At 37.5% G+C, this 15502-nt stretch overlaps 1 protein-coding gene across 2 annotated transcripts; it reads right to left on the bottom strand.

Moving 5' to 3' along the window:
* Positions 1-407: 407 nt before the first annotated feature.
* Positions 408-9654, bottom strand: LOC122064254 (PGR5-like protein 1B, chloroplastic). 2 transcript variants are annotated; one of them, XM_042627963.1, is made up of 11 exons: positions 9219-9652; positions 6793-6908; positions 5539-5635; positions 5303-5403; positions 3722-3778; positions 3438-3514; positions 2526-2577; positions 1593-1703; positions 1392-1489; positions 1001-1076; positions 408-640 (listed from the first exon to the last, which is right to left on the bottom strand). In XM_042627963.1, the coding sequence occupies exons 1-10, from the start codon at positions 9424-9426 to the stop codon at positions 1007-1009; spliced, it is 987 nt and encodes a 328-aa protein (XP_042483897.1). In that variant the 5' UTR covers positions 9427-9652; the 3' UTR covers positions 408-640; positions 1001-1006. The 2 variants fall into 2 exon arrangements, with proteins under 2 accessions (XP_042483897.1, XP_042483898.1); XM_042627964.1 differs by lacking the exon at positions 408-640 and adding an exon at positions 745-896 and having other exon boundaries at positions 9219-9654.
* Positions 9655-15502: the final 5848 nt, after the last annotated feature.

The following is a 15502-nucleotide window of genomic DNA, read 5'->3' on the forward strand; positions in this document are numbered from 1 at the left end:
AGTGTACAATGGTTAATGGGCAGGCTAACGAAGGTTTAGGCATATAAAGTCGGGTCAGCTTTTGCCATTGAAGTCTACAGTTCCATCTCTCATGAAGGTAACACTTCCTGCTTGCAGATTCTTTGAATTTAAATTGCAAAGCTGTTTCGACTGCTTTAACCACCAGGTATTAACATTGGTACCTTACCGTTGGACCAAGCGTGCCCCTTTTTTGAACATCTGCCGTATGCTGAGAGGGAACTAATTATAGAGTTCAATGCCTTCAGGAGTCCCGTTTTTTTTTTTTATTTGGGTGGGTGGGGGGTGCAGGGGTGAGATTGTTTTGTTTACGCTCAGAGATGCAAAGAGTGAACACAGGGGAGAGAGATCAGAGGACCTCAACTTTACAGTCTGTTTGTAGTACAAACTACAAACAGCTTGATTCTATGGATGATTCTTCTACTACGAGTATACATCTTAGCAGCAAATAAGCTTGTACCAAATATACATATCAACAACTTGACATACATATGGACAGACTTAAATGTTGACATGAATCTAATCTTGGCGCCCTTTACTCTTCAGCTGCACAGACAATGCTTCTCAAATACATGCAAGGTGATTTCAGCACCGGGTCGATATTAACAGAAAGCTCCACACCCTTTGTTCATATTATTGCATGAAGAAGCATCAATGGTGTCAGTCTTGCTGGAGATTGGCTCAAAATTTTCATCCAAATAACAATGATGATGAAGATACCAATGGTAATAATAATAAGTCATGTGGTTTGCATTATAATACAGTAGTAGTTCAGGTGGAAAACAAGATAGATCAAGCACCCTAAACGTCATTCTGCTGCTCTATCATGCATATACAAATCTGAGCTTGTCTAACGATACATGTATTCCCCTCTTTGACTAATGAGTGATCAATTTTGTCAGTTTATGTGAAATAACTAATACAATTTTTTTGAACATAGTCAAGTAAGGATTATGCTGAAGATAATAGACAAGATGCATACCTCCACTCAAGCTTCACTTGGCTCCGGTAATGTTATCAAGCGTGTTCCAGAATCATATACCAATTCCGTCCCGCAACTGATGAAAAACAGATGCCAGATCATAGTCACAAATATAAGCATGGAACAACGCAGGCATGTCAAACTCCTTGAGGCATACACAGATGGGGTTGCATCAGTATCAGGTTGGACTGGTGGACAACTGATCCAATCATTAATTAGATTGGAGCAGGCCAATCCCAGATTGGGCAGGTTGACACTCGGCTTAATGATCGAATGCCTAAACTGAGAATAGGGTAAGTCAAGCCAACAGCAGGGTTGGGAGTGGACGTGGGTTGGCTGGAATTGAAAGTATTTGTTGATGAATACAGTGACCAAGTAGTTTAAGACTTACTTTGAACATTTAATGTTATTGGTGGAACCACCACTAGACACTGATAGAATAGTCCCAAAGAAGGAGACATTTTCTGCACCACAATTAGGACATGGGCCCTGGAAAATAAAAGAATCTGTCAAATATGCGATATGTAATAAATTTTACATGAATATCAATTTTCAACTAATCAGATATGATGTTGGAGGCGAAGCCTCGTACCTTTAAAATCAAAAAGTCTTTCACAATTACGTTTGTGATTGATTGAGCAATCCAAAGTATGAGGGGCAAAGCAGCAAACCATGTAAAAATGAAACTGAATGGCTCTGGAAGCTGCAATGTGATGATTAAATCATATTTAAATTTTAAATTGTAAATTGAGAAAGAGATGCATTGCATGAATTGATGCAACTAGTGATGATAACTAAGCCCCACACAGATCAAGAGACAAAAAATCAATCAGAGTTTGTGTGTCTGCACGAGCGCACGTGTGTGTGTGTGTGTGTGAGAGAGAGAGAGAGAGAGAGAGGTGGTTATTTCAGAGGCAGTAAAAAAATCCATATTTTCTGAAAGGAGGCTGAAAACATCATCTCACTAATTGGCTAAAAAAAAAGGCAGAATGGCTATCTGAGCCTCAAAATTGCACCAACCCTGAAGAAAAAACTATAATGAAAAAGCATCAATAAGAATAGAAATAACTAAGCGCTGGTGAACTGGCATCACAATTACTCGTAGAAACCCAGCAATACATGTATGCGTGATTTCTAAAACAACTTTAAGTATCATATAACATGTGTAAAACTAGATTCCATCATCGTAGAGCTAAACCTTATTAAGGTTCTAGATCAGGAATTCCAACATATTGTCATGAACCAGTTCAACAAAATACAAAGCGTAGTGTCAGAAACTCCAGAAGTAGGTGACTGGTAATCTATTGATTCTGTAGTTGAACCATACACCCAATCTCTAGAGATGAGGCAAATATATCAGTGGCAAGAAGTCAAAAGTAACATACAAAACAAAATCAAATATCACAAGCACATTCCTGTTTAACTTGCTCAGTTAAACAAGATCTCATCAACTTTCAAATGATTTTGTTCATAGGCGAGCACCACTGGGGATCAGCATCGGAAAATAGAAGGAAGAAAAACCAACCTCCAATAGATAAGTGATCTCAAATCCAGTCAAATCATCCAAGAAGAAAAACCTGTAGCATCAAAAGAAACATGTATGACAAACGGCAGCTGAGGATTGCCCTTACACATCTTATGAAGGGGCAGCCCCTTATTTGATTACTAGTGAGTAGATAAATAACTGAATCTACATCAACACTTCTTATATCACCCATTTTCTCTACATACACTCAACAATTGAGGTAATTAAAGCTCTTTACTTTAAGTGAAATGGCTAATATTTTTGGTTGGCTAGAGAAATAAATGAGATCATTATATCAAAGGCAACCCTCCCTTTTGTATATGTAGTTTTGTGAAGATCTAGTTTATCATCAATATATGTCTGCTGACTTGAATATCTCTTCTCCCAGCACTTCCATACCCATTTCTCTCCATTTTTTAACATGTCTTTCCGTTGTGCTGAGGGACTCCAAGGATTCTACATGATTCAAATGACTTTTCTTTAATAAAAGAATAAATTCTGTCAAGTCAATATCATACAGCAATTTGTTTTGGGTAGGAACTGGTAGGGTATAAGTAGCTCAGATGGGCAGTGTAGGAACCATATTTTGAACATTCCCTAGCTTGATTGACATCTTTGACCACCTATAACATATTCAATCTTGCATTGGAATGGCGGATCTAGTCAGCCAAAAGACTTTATTGAGTTGAGCCAAGTTATTAAGCAAGTTAAGGCACCCAACTCATTGAGGTCCCAAAGTGAACGTCAGAGAACTAGAGAGAGAGAGAGAGAGAGAGAGAGAGAAGTTGAGCCACGAAGATGAATCATACTAGTTGGCTCAAATGAACATAACTATTCACGTATATCACGGAAATGGCTATTACACTAGTAACTTCCCCATTTAATTAATAAGGAAATAATCATGTTACTTACAACGTCAGTGCAACTACGGCGGCTGGAACATTCAACAGGAACATCTTGAAATAGTCAACAGTCAAGTCACTATATACCTACAGGAAGAAAATCAAAAGTATCAACCATTAAACAATGCTCTCATGGAAAACACTAACCAGTAACCTGTTACTGCCCGATGGCCTTGACATCACATGCCCAAGTCCAGCTATTCCACCAAAAATAAAATAACATAACATATAACATGAGAGGGAACTTCCATAAATTAACAGTAGTAATACTATCTAAATGAAATGCTAGCATACCTTTCTACTACGAAGGCTGCACCGTGGGCCTTCAACGACAATATCGCTCCCTTCCGTCTATTAAATGATTATGCAAAACAGGGAAGGAAAAAAATGAATATTATTATTCTAAGACTGGAAGAATAATATAATTTACACTACTACTGTGATGAGACTATTTTTCTGAAATGGATCTGGAAACAGAAAACTAGGTATCCGCTAGAAGCACTTCAGGAGACTTACAACTATCAAACCAAATCAAATTACATGTTCAAGTGTGTCCAAATCAACTAACCTTAGAACCAGTGACATGTAGGAAGTTCCTAATAGAAGATCTAAATACTTAACAACACACATTAAATAAATGAGTTGACCATGTCTGTGGTGCAAAGTGTGACAATAGCAAGTATCCATCCCAAAAACATAAAATTAATCATTTTCTTTTGGGCATGGTTGAGGTACAACAGATTGACATAAACTAGAATCCTTCTATCAAGCTAATAGTTTGGAGAGGGGAAACAGGTTTCCTTTCATCTTTTCTGTTCATTTCTTTTTTTTTTAATGTGCAAATCATATACAGGAGAATACCAGTAGACAAAAACCTTTAATAAGTAAGCATATTTTTTTTTTGGGTGAATAAAATACATACCAAAGGAGAAGAAAATACATACAAAAGCCCCTAAGGAGGGGGGGCGGGGGAAGAGACAAAGGACCAACCCTCAAGGAAGGGAGGGAATCCGAAGCACAGAGGGGGGGCTGGAAGACCCCAGGACACGACAATGTGATTGTTACTTGGGGAGGCAATACAAGCACGAGAGACGCAAGAGACCTTGGCTTTGACATCAAAGGAAATGGACTCCCAAATCTGATGAATAGTCAGCATATTTCTTTATCTTTTGTAGCTGTTGAAATAGAAAGATTAAGAAGCCAATCATTTCTTAGTTAACAATAACCAAACCAAAAGGTTTGGCCATGTATCTCCTTTATCCATTTGGGCTTTGCGGAAAAAAAAAAATCATATATGCAAAGATGCATTAACCAATGAAATGCATTTAGTAGTTAATCCTGGTTTGGTCTGTGGATAACAAGCACACCAGCAATTATTCTTGGAAGATTTTGAAAGAAAGTTAAAAGGACTTTCTAGGAAAAATAAACATAGAAATTAATAGCAGCCAATGTAGCAAAACAAATCTTGTTGGGGGGAGCAAGATCTAGGGAAAATAAACATAAAAATTTATAGCAGCCAATGGAGCAAAACAAAATCTTGTTTGGGGGAGCAAGATCATGTTAATCTGGCCTACTATATATTGAAATTTTGTAGCCCTCTTTCCAGATGGGTATGCCATTCAGTTCTAATGGTTCATTGACCAGTCAATAGTTCTAGAGCTTCAAATATAGCCTTGACTAACGACTAGACTCTGCACCCTTTGCAGTTGGCAGTCCAAGGAAACCAACTGTTTGGCCCAAGAAACATCATTCACCTTTCTATCTACCAGTTGAATCCCTTTCTTCAATTGAAATCTGTCACTACTCTTTAGTCAACCTCCCTTTTTGAGTTCATCAAATATTTTCTTGTGGCAGTTGAAGCAATGCTGCACAAACCTTAAGTCTTATCTTCAATTGGTCATACTCCTGATCTGTCATTATGGGTTTCCCAGCAACATAAGCCATTGAAGCTTCTAAAAACTTCTGTTCATCTGAACCTGCATTCCAGATGAAACAAAAATAATCTATCATGCAATAACAATGTAGAAATATCTTCAGTAAACGATGAGAGAGAGAAACTTCAGATTCAGACTTAAAGGATAAAATTGTTTGAGGAAACTAATAGCCCATACTTAGCATAACAACGCTACTTCCTTCCCACATTAGTTCTTCCTTCAGATTGTCAAATTCTTCATTTGACATAATAGCCTTTCCCTCATAATAGAATGCCTGTAGTATAAGAACAGAAAACCCAGTATTGCTTACTAGTTACAAAGATGGAAGTCAAACAAAAATTACAACCATCAGACAGATGTAGAAGCATTAAAACTAAGAAAAGTCTTGTCCATCCATATCCACACCAGTATCAATGCATGGTCAAATCAGTGGTTGAGTGAGAAGGTAAGATTAAGAAGATAACTGCCCAGCGGTAACTCCACCCTTGTACATGTATCTTCTCCTTGTTATACACATATATATACACTACTATCTTAGGGCAGATGAGCCGCACATACCAGAGGAGTATGTGTCATACAAATACATAAAAGCGTAATCTCAGTATCACAAGATAATAGATTGGAATAGTTTTAGTATTATATCATAGTATATAATTGAAAAAGGGCGTAGACAAGAAAATTGTTAGTAGTATGAGAAAAATAGAAAAAAGTAAGGGAAACAAGAGGGAAAAGTGGTAATATATTTCAGACAAAGGGTAGCTCGGGCAATGAAAATTAAACAAGACTAATGTGTTAAAATGTCTAGGAGAAAAATGTGGGCCATCATTGTCTTTTATACCTTAAAGAGGGTTTTTTGAAAATAAAAAAGTAGGAATATAAGATATTGGGGTAGTGTGGGATTGAAAAACTGAAAACCAAGGCAATTATCATTATAGGACCATCTAAATTTTTTTAATAGAAATATATAATTTAATGTATTAAATATAGAAAGAGAGAGGGTCATTTAGGAATATAAAAATGTGATTAAAAGGTATGGAATAGTTTGGGTATAAAAAAAGAAACCAAGCATGACAATAAAACTCATGGAACACCAGTGGGCCCAATAAATTTTCCCCTTTAAGGCAAATGATACAGTGATAGTTGAGGAATAAAATAAATAGAATATAAGGGTGGTTTAGGAATAAGATATGTTGAGTGGCATTTCTGGAATAAAAAATCTTGAAACAATAGAATGATTAGGACATCCGTTGGGGTCATCATTGTCTTTTGTTATAGGTAATATTAATATAATATAACTGATAAGCAGGGGCATTTTTAAGATAACAAAATATAAGTAAGGAAGGCCTTAGAGTGCATAGGACTAAAGACAGGACATCCCAAATTTTCTTTTATAAGGGCAGAATATAAATGTACAACAACATGTTTTAGTACTTGTAACGCTTGAAGAAACTCTTGTTCAAGCTCCCCCAACGTCTTCTTCCCTTTTTTGTCCAAGCTACAATATGGCAAGATTTTACTGTCAACAACTTCATCTCCTTTAACCTGGCCTGGAGATAACAGTGGAGTCAGCAGACAGCCTTCCATTACATTACATAAGCAAATAAAGACAATACACCTAATAAGCATAGAGGAAAACAAAAGGCACCAGTGAAGTGATGTGAGATTTGTAAGTCAAGAATGAAAATAAATACAGGTATGCAAGGGGAGAAGCTATATCACTGTGAAACTTGATGATAAGAAACTTCTTCAGACATCCATTCAATGATCACTACAGCGATGGATTCATGACAGAAACTTTGTGGAGGAAGAAAGAGAAAAGCTACATACATACACAGGATTCTATGGTCTGAATTCAAGATGACTACCGTGGCTGATCGCTCTTCCAGAAAGAATAATCCATGTAATATAGAATTTAGAATTGAAATGACAAAGTACAATAACTTCTCTCTAGAAATTCTAGTGATTTATAAGTTGCAAATTTCTCTCTTTTCTTTTTTCAGGATATGAAAGTAACAAGTAATTACAAATCAACCACAAAGGTGGCGATGAATCGTTCTATAACTTATGGGTCCATCGTTGACAAAGTTCCGCATGTAACTGATCAAGAGAAGTAGCACACTATGGATAATAAAAAACAAATACAACCTTGGCTAACTATTAAACGATAAAAGCCACAAGACCTTGGGGTTACTACTAAATGATAAAAGCATGCTTGAAATTTAAGAGACTAATATTCTCAAGACCTGAACCTAATAACAAATATTGAAATATGTAATCAATACCACAAGCCCAATTGACTAGGGATACAATGCTAACCATGTTGGGACTCGGGTAGAACTCACCCTCAAAAGTTACCCTTTTAAGGAGAGGGTAACCAAGTCCTTATAAGCCTTTACATCGGGCTACACACATCTGATGTGGGATTATTGCTTTCGTGTGGAACCCCAACAATCTCCCCCTCCATGTTGGGGCACGTGGGAACTGAGATTTTTCTCGAGGGATTTTCAACATCCTTGGAGGCACACTTGATTTGTCACGCCCTGATGTAGATTGAGCCTCTGTGATCTAGTCTTACATCACACCCTAACTCTGATACCACTTGTTGGAGAGCAAACAATCACACACATTATGAAAAATTTAACGTGGTTCAGCAAGAAAGCCTACATCCACCCAAGATATCCAGAGATTTTCACTAAGCCAATAAAAATTCTCTACAACACTCTCCAGTCCCCAGCTCACAACTTGATCGCGTTTTCTTATGTTTAGAGTTTTCCCCACAGAGACAATATATAGAAACCCTAATCCCCACACAATTACAATTTTACCCATGTACATGTAATGGACCCAAAACTTGACCCAAACATATACAAGCCCAATAATAATTATGTTGACCACAATAGAACACAAGACACAAAAACCCACCAAACCTTTTTAAACGATTAGCTGCCATTTTACAGGAGATCTTCCAATCACTTTCCATGGAAATATACTCCACTTCTAAATGAATTTACTTGGATTTTAATCATAATTCAACGCAAGCTGGATGCAATGAAGATTATGTACAAAGGCAAATTTTCTGAAATATGGGTACAGAAAGTGCATTCAGCTAATTTGCAATTCATCATTACAAATTACCTAGGTACAGACTGGCTGTTTCTTTTGCAATGAATTATGATCTATCATATTATTAATATCAGAAAAAATTCAATAGAACTTTGTTGTGTGAACTTTAGTTTATACTAACAATGGAGATTGGTGTGACAACAATATTCAAATACCCACTGGCTTCTATCAATGTTTTATAAAGTATCAAGGAATCATAGACTTCATGAAGCCTGTTTAGACGCATACACCATTGATGACCTCCAAAGTTCGCAAACTTTTCATCCCAATTTCTTCTTTGTAGTATCTCTCACAGTTGTATCAAACCGTGGATGCTTTTCTGCTGCAGTACCAATACACAATCAGGTTGGTACCTGCTGCAGATATAAATGAAGATCATATACTTCCATTTCCATTGCAAACTGTCTTACATGCCCTCAACCCTGAGTCCAATTGCTTATTTTTCTAGACTCAACCTATCCTTTTTCCAATTTTTACCCTGAATCAGCCGTGTATCATGGATAATTAGATTTCTCTAAAGGTGTCAATCACTTTGAAGTATGAACGGTGCCGTTGAATTGGTTATGATTCCTATCATAATGAGTCAGAAAAGATGCTACCAATTGCAAATCCATAAACAAGCGAAATGGATTCCACCCCCTCCCCAAAAAAATAAAGTGGAGATTAGTAATAATTTGTAATGCAAACAAGTAATACTTTCTCTGTGATCAATTAAAGAAAGATGAGATGCTAACCTTGTTGATCGGTTGCCTTAGGGGAGAGTATGAAAAGCTTGCGGCGAGGCGATAACCGTTGGTGGGCAAAGAATTGGGGAGATGGGTTATGAGCAGATAGCGGTTGCGATGAATGAAGTCTTGAAGACGAGAGGGAGATAAAGGGTCTACGGATATGGGCAGAGAGGAGCCGAGAAGAAGATAGAGAAAAACCCAATTCCGTGAGCATTTCCAATGACGAAAGAGCGAAGAAGACGTGCTACCTTAAGAGGAGTAAGAGCTTTGATGTGTGAGAGTTCTGCTGTTCAGGCAATGATGGAAGCAGTGAGAGGGTAGTTTATGGAGCTCCAATTGGTGCCTGCTTCTTGACCTTCTTCCCATTGTGTCGAGTTGCGAGAGATGGACCTACGAAATTAGCAAAGGATAAGGCTATTTAGAATGTGTGGAGGGAAATTCAATCGCTTTATATATTTTTTTTCTACTCTCCTCGTTTCTTTCCTTGTCGGCTGTAAGTCATCAAATAGAAGATGGACTGGTGTTGTGCATATCATGTTTCATCTGCTTATCTTCATGGTATCTGCCAAGTCGATCCATTTGGGTTGTGAAACATCTTTCATGCATTCTTTTGGTGACACGTGGATTCTTGTCTTGTATTATTCTAAGATTTTTGGAGGGGGGAAGGGGGGGGGTGGTTTTCTTTTTCACAATCGGGATAATATGTTGACTAAATTTTGACACTAGGATAATCATTAAAAAAAATGAATAATTAGGATAATCGTTCTCGAAATAGGTTCATCGAAATGATGGAACAAGGTTTTATTGTTCTATCATTTTACATTTTTTGTATTGTGTTTTCCTTTTTCATTCAAAAAAAGCCAAAAACATCAAGTTAGCACCAAATGTTTTATTCAATCTTTTTTTTATTCCCATATAAAGGAAACATTTTTCTGAATTACTACCGAACACAGTATAAGAAAATGAAATCTTTGGTTTAGTATTTACGTTTTTTTTTTTTTTAATGAGCCGAGTAAAAAAGAAAAAGAGAAAACAAAAAATGTTGAACATTTGATAAATGTTACATTTGAAACAAAATTATATGTCTCTGATAATTTCCCTATGACCAAAATCTTTTCAATCTCCTTAAAAATATGCCCTGTCTCCTTGAAACTCTAAATAACCAAAACCTTCTCTGTCTCCTAAAAACTTAGAAGAACTATAATGGTGAAGAATCCGTGAAAAGCCCTCGCTCTATCCATGCTCTTCCTCAACACTATTGATCACTGGTCTCCCTCGTCCCTATCTGAGTGAAATCGAGTTGAGAACAAAATCCCGTTCGATTCCCCTTCCTCTCATTCATCATTGTTTCAATGAAAGCATTTTTGAAACAGGTTTATCAAACATCACTTTTAGATACAAAAATGATTTTTTTAACACAAAATCAGAAATTTCTGATTTTAATATGAAATGTTAAAAACGTTGCCAAACATAATCTAATTCAATTACTATATGTCAATTAAAATGATATTGTGAGAGAGGGGACTCCCGCATTGGATACATAGGATTCCTCACCATCATTGAAATTTATCTCCTTTAGTAAGACATACAAGTGCTATGGTTATACTTAAATTTTGCCAAAAAAAAAAAAAAAAAAAAAAAAAATCAGATATATAAGGAAATCTTTAAATATTCTCTGTCTTAGTTTATATAGTTTGGGCCTTGCTATCAATTGAATTTTGTATCAGCTAAGCACATCACAGTTTCACCAATTATGCTAAACTTTTTTTACTTTCATTGAAAGCATTAAAGAACACGAAATATCCTGTGTGAATGGCCCAAGATGTGCCTAGTGGGAGTTGAACTTAAGACGTCCGAGTTTACAACTCGTACCAAGTTCGTTGCTCACTAGCTGCGCTACCCCCTTGGGTTACCAACTATGCTAAACAATTATTGTTAAAGTGAAAAAAATATGCTACTTTCTTAGAGGAGTGTGCTTTGTTAGGAGCCTAGTCTACGTCAATGCTCCCTTGGTATATCTCTCTCCTCTCCAATGGGGGCAAAGATATCATTTCATGAGAGGACGAGAGAGATAGACACATAGGCATTGATGTACACCATGCTTCGGGATAGAATACAATTTCCTTAGCTTTTAATAATGATTATTATTTTTACACATCTCAAGCTTTTCCCTTATATATATATATTTTGGTAAAAATCAAGGTATTATAATGATATGTAGAAAATAAAGATTGATATGAAGTTAATCAACATGTGATAATTTGCACACTGAATTTATTCGCCATGCAAGAAAAACTTCTATGAATAAAAATTGACCCATTGAATTTTATTTTGCAATGACAAACACCAACTTAGGTTATCTTAGGGATGGGGTCAACATGTTACTTTGTTAGTATACTTATTATAGATTTATTTTCTCATTGAGAAAAGACTCACATATGTGCAGGGATACATCACAAGCAAAAAAATCTTTAATCCAAAATCGAATCCAATTGATAGTGCCCGTTACGGTACCGAATAATCCCGACTCAAATGATTCCCGATCTGAACCCCTTCGCCGACAAAGTCCATATTCCCTATTATCCTCTTTCCAAGTTTACATTTCCGTCCAAACAAACCTATCGATATCATCTGCTCCTTCTCTCTCTGTGTTCGCCTGAGCGCCAGATTCATACAGAGAGACATTCAACACTTCCTGACTCTGCGTTCGCACATTAATTGCTTCGTTTCCTTAGCAGTTCTTCACTTATTCATAACCATCTATCGTTCTTGAATGGTTCATCTTACTATCATTTTGGCGTGGCATCTCCTTTTCCCATTCTTGATTTTATTCTCACATTCTTGTTCTCTTCTCGATATGAAGATCAGCGATTTTAAGCATCTGAGGTTGGACTAGGCAGAGATCTGTACTTCAATTCTCCCCTTATTTCTCTTTTATTTATTCGTCCAATGACGATTACTTTTTTTTTGGAAAACCCTTCCTGGCAGGAAAAGGTGGTTTTGATCTGAGTAAGTAACCATGGCTTTGAAACGGGGATCTTCGGGTGCTGGTCTTCAGAAGTGCAGAAGCGGTTGGTGTCGTGTACATGTTGGAATTCTCTTTTTCTTTGCGGTTTTCGTGCCCTTACTGTTCCTCATCGGACGGAGTATCCACACGACCACCGGAGTTGGTTAGTTTCTTTTTGGACTTATATTCTGCATTTTCGTCTTCTTAATTTGGTGTAAATGGGATTGGGATTTTTCATCTATCTGTAATGTGGCTACAGTCTCTGTTACTTTCCTGGATCTCACCTTGGTTAATCCGTTATTTGAATCTCCTCACACTATAGCAAGGACACATAAGAGGAAATAAAAGAAAAGAAAATAAAAGGAAAAATTTCTTCTTGTTCATCCAGAGAACGGGAAAAGATGTTATGCCTCTGTTGAGTTACTTCGATTCGACAGCTCCTTACTGGAGCAAAAAAAAAAAAAAAAAGGTGCCCAATGAACGAGGGTCCCGCCACCGTGGGTTATGGGGAGGGTCATAGCTTACGCAGCCTTACCTCTGCTTCGCGGGGAGGCTGTTTCCTGAATGCATCTTGAATTCTGTACTTTGGGTTGGCGATGTGGGTGTATTTGAATTTCAGCAATTTTTCGGCTGTTCTATTTACACAACTTTGAATATGTTAAAAACTTTATCATTCACAAAAATTCTTAACTGAAAAATCTTTATCCTGACTAATTCGTATCAGTACGTGAATCATATTTCCATTCCACTCTATGTAGGGCAATCTCTTCTGTTAAATCATCAGTTTGTCAGGATTGGTATCACTTCCTGTAGCCATGTCAGCTTTGGCATTTCTTTCACCTTCAAGAGCCTCAACTTGCACCATACAACTCTCTGGAACTATCATTGATTTTCTGTCGTATATAACCAAAGATAAAATCTTTTTAAGGAGTTCTTTGGACGTTCTGTTGTGGAGATAAGTAGAGAAAAAAGGGTTTTGCTTTTTTGGGGGCAAGTGGGGTAGAGGTTGACAAATACCTTAGTGGTTGAAGATATGGTTTGAGCCCATTTGTGGTGTCAATATACATAATGTACATAACTTTACAGATCAATCAAGGTTATACCTTCAGAATTGGTTATGTCTGATGGATGGTGCTTGAAATGTGTTCTTATTGTGGATAACTTAGAGGGTCCAAATTCAAGTGGTGGTTCGTGTAAGTGGTCATAGTTCTAGTTTGTGGCGAAATTTGTTATATTTCAGTTTCTATAGAAACCAAAACGAAATGCTAGTTAAATTATAAGGAATTTCAGATTTTGGCGAAATTTCAACTCGTTTCGGTCATTTCAACTTATTTCGAGAATTCGAAAATTGCCCATATTTAAAAGAAAGATTTCGACAAAATATCAATTCATTTCGCTGAAATTTCAAGCTTCAGCCTCCTTCCGCCTGAGAGCTTCAAACTGCTAGAAAACCTCAAATTTTTGGCAAAACCCTTTATTTTGCTGCTGAATCAAGGCTTGATGGTCACTACACTACCAGCTATTTCAGGCTAAATACAAGCCAAAATAGGGAAAGCTCGATACCTCGCAGCAAGTGGTAGATGGAGTTGTGCTCCCACATCACAACTACTCAACAACTGAGTTTTGGAGGGGTTATACAAGACCCTTGGGCGATCCTTTCCAGCTAGGTCACATCCCCAACCAATGTCGGAGGAGAGAGAAAGAGGAAATGGAAGCTTTGGCTGGCGGTAATCGAGGGAAGAGCTCTTCTTCTCGGTTTGGACTTCGAATGGTCCTTATGGTCCTTCAAGCTCTCTCCAAGTGTCTTTAAGTGGATTCTAGAACTCCATTAGGTCTTCTTGTATACTTTTCCTACATAGTATAACCTCTAATGGACCTTTTGCTTATAGGGTTCCAAGAGAGATTTGAAGAATGAAACAAGGATGCTTAATTGACTCGCAAACCCTTGTACAGGCTCTGATACCAAGTAAGAAATAAGGAGTGCTAGGGTTAGAGATGAGGGAAGAAGATAGAAGAGAGAAAGGAAGAAGAAGGAGAGAAGATGAGAGAAGAGGAAATGTGATGCAGATACGGCTGCCCTTTCTTGGTTGGACCAGCATGACCGGCTTTGGAAGCCAAGAGCCAAGAAGAACCGGTCCAGCCCAGGGTTTTGGTCCAACAAGGGTTGGAAATAAAATTAGTAGTTTACTTAGTATTTTATTTCATGCTTTTATTTTTCAGACTTGAACATAGGAGTAGGATTTACTTCCTTGCTTTTGTTTCCTTTCTATAGTTGTTTCCTAGTTTAGGCTAGTTTCCATTTCAGTTAAGTTTCTAATTTCATGTTCCTATTTTCCTATATATTGGCTGTAATCGATTAAAGATTCAGAGAGTGATTTTGATTATTGAATGAATGTGTTGAGTGTGATTCTCCTTTTTCCCCCTCTCTACTCTGATTTCCCCTCTCTTCCCTAAGGGTTCTCCATCAACTTGGTATCAGAGCCGAATGATCCTCCTTCATTTTCTTCCTTTCCCATTCTCTATTTTTGGTTCTACCGTGACAGAGAACAGCAAAAAAAAAAAAATCTCTTCATACCCATCGTCCCAGCTGAAACCCCAACCCCACCGAGCCTCTGTTACCTCCGTCTCGGCCTCGGACTTTCATCAGCCAGAAAAAAAAACTGCTGCAAACAGAGAAGCCGAACCACAACTCCATCGACCTTTTTTTTTCCCAGTCTCAGTCCACAAAAAAAAAAAAAAAAAAAAAAAAAAAAGCAGAGAGAGAAAACAGAACCAGAAGGAAGCGAAGGACGAAGAAGAGAAGAGGCAGCGAGAAGCAAGATCAAACCAAGAAAAAAAAAGAAGAAGAAAGAAAGCAGACATAACTGGTTCCCAGCTTCTCGCCTCCCGCTCCATGTCGACTTTCGTCATTGCGAAGTCCTCGCAGCTGATTGAAGTCACCACCGTTGATCACAACCCCCATGTAAGTCACGATCCATTGTTGGAGTCGAAGATCCCTGGGTTTCCGCATCTACTTGCCGTAGCCAAGAAAAGAGCCCTGGATCTCTCTTTCTCCTTCCTCGCTGGCTTAAACTCCTCACTGCCCCTTCAGTCGGCCAGCGGTAACCCTTTTCTTCCCCACGATTTCTTTTTGTTTTTTTTTCTTCCCTTAATTCTTCTGATTTTTCAGAATTACCCCTCTTTTATCTATTAATTCCTTCTATCCCTCATTTTTTTCTTATTTACATTTGGATCCCTGCCCACACTTGATATCCTTTGTGGTTTAATTGAATCTCAAGTAATT

This window comes from Macadamia integrifolia, unplaced genomic scaffold, assembly GCF_013358625.1.
Source record: "Macadamia integrifolia cultivar HAES 741 unplaced genomic scaffold, SCU_Mint_v3 scaffold1584, whole genome shotgun sequence".
NCBI classification, from domain to species: domain Eukaryota; kingdom Viridiplantae; phylum Streptophyta; class Magnoliopsida; order Proteales; family Proteaceae; genus Macadamia; species Macadamia integrifolia.

Bases quoted from the DNA above. Each gene is read 5' to 3' on its own strand.
- LOC122064254 (XM_042627963.1), bottom strand. From the start codon at position 9,426: ATGCTCACGGAATTGGGTTTTTCTCTATCTTCTTCTCGGCTCCTCTCT. The intron at 3,779-5,302 runs GTTTGTGCAGCA...ATCATTTAATAG, and splicing joins AATTGAAGATAAGACTTAAG to ACGGAAGGGAGCGATATTGT. The intron at 1,704-2,525 runs GTTGGTTTTTCT...ATCACATTGCAG, and splicing joins AGATCACTTATCTATTGGAG to CTTCCAGAGCCATTCAGTTT.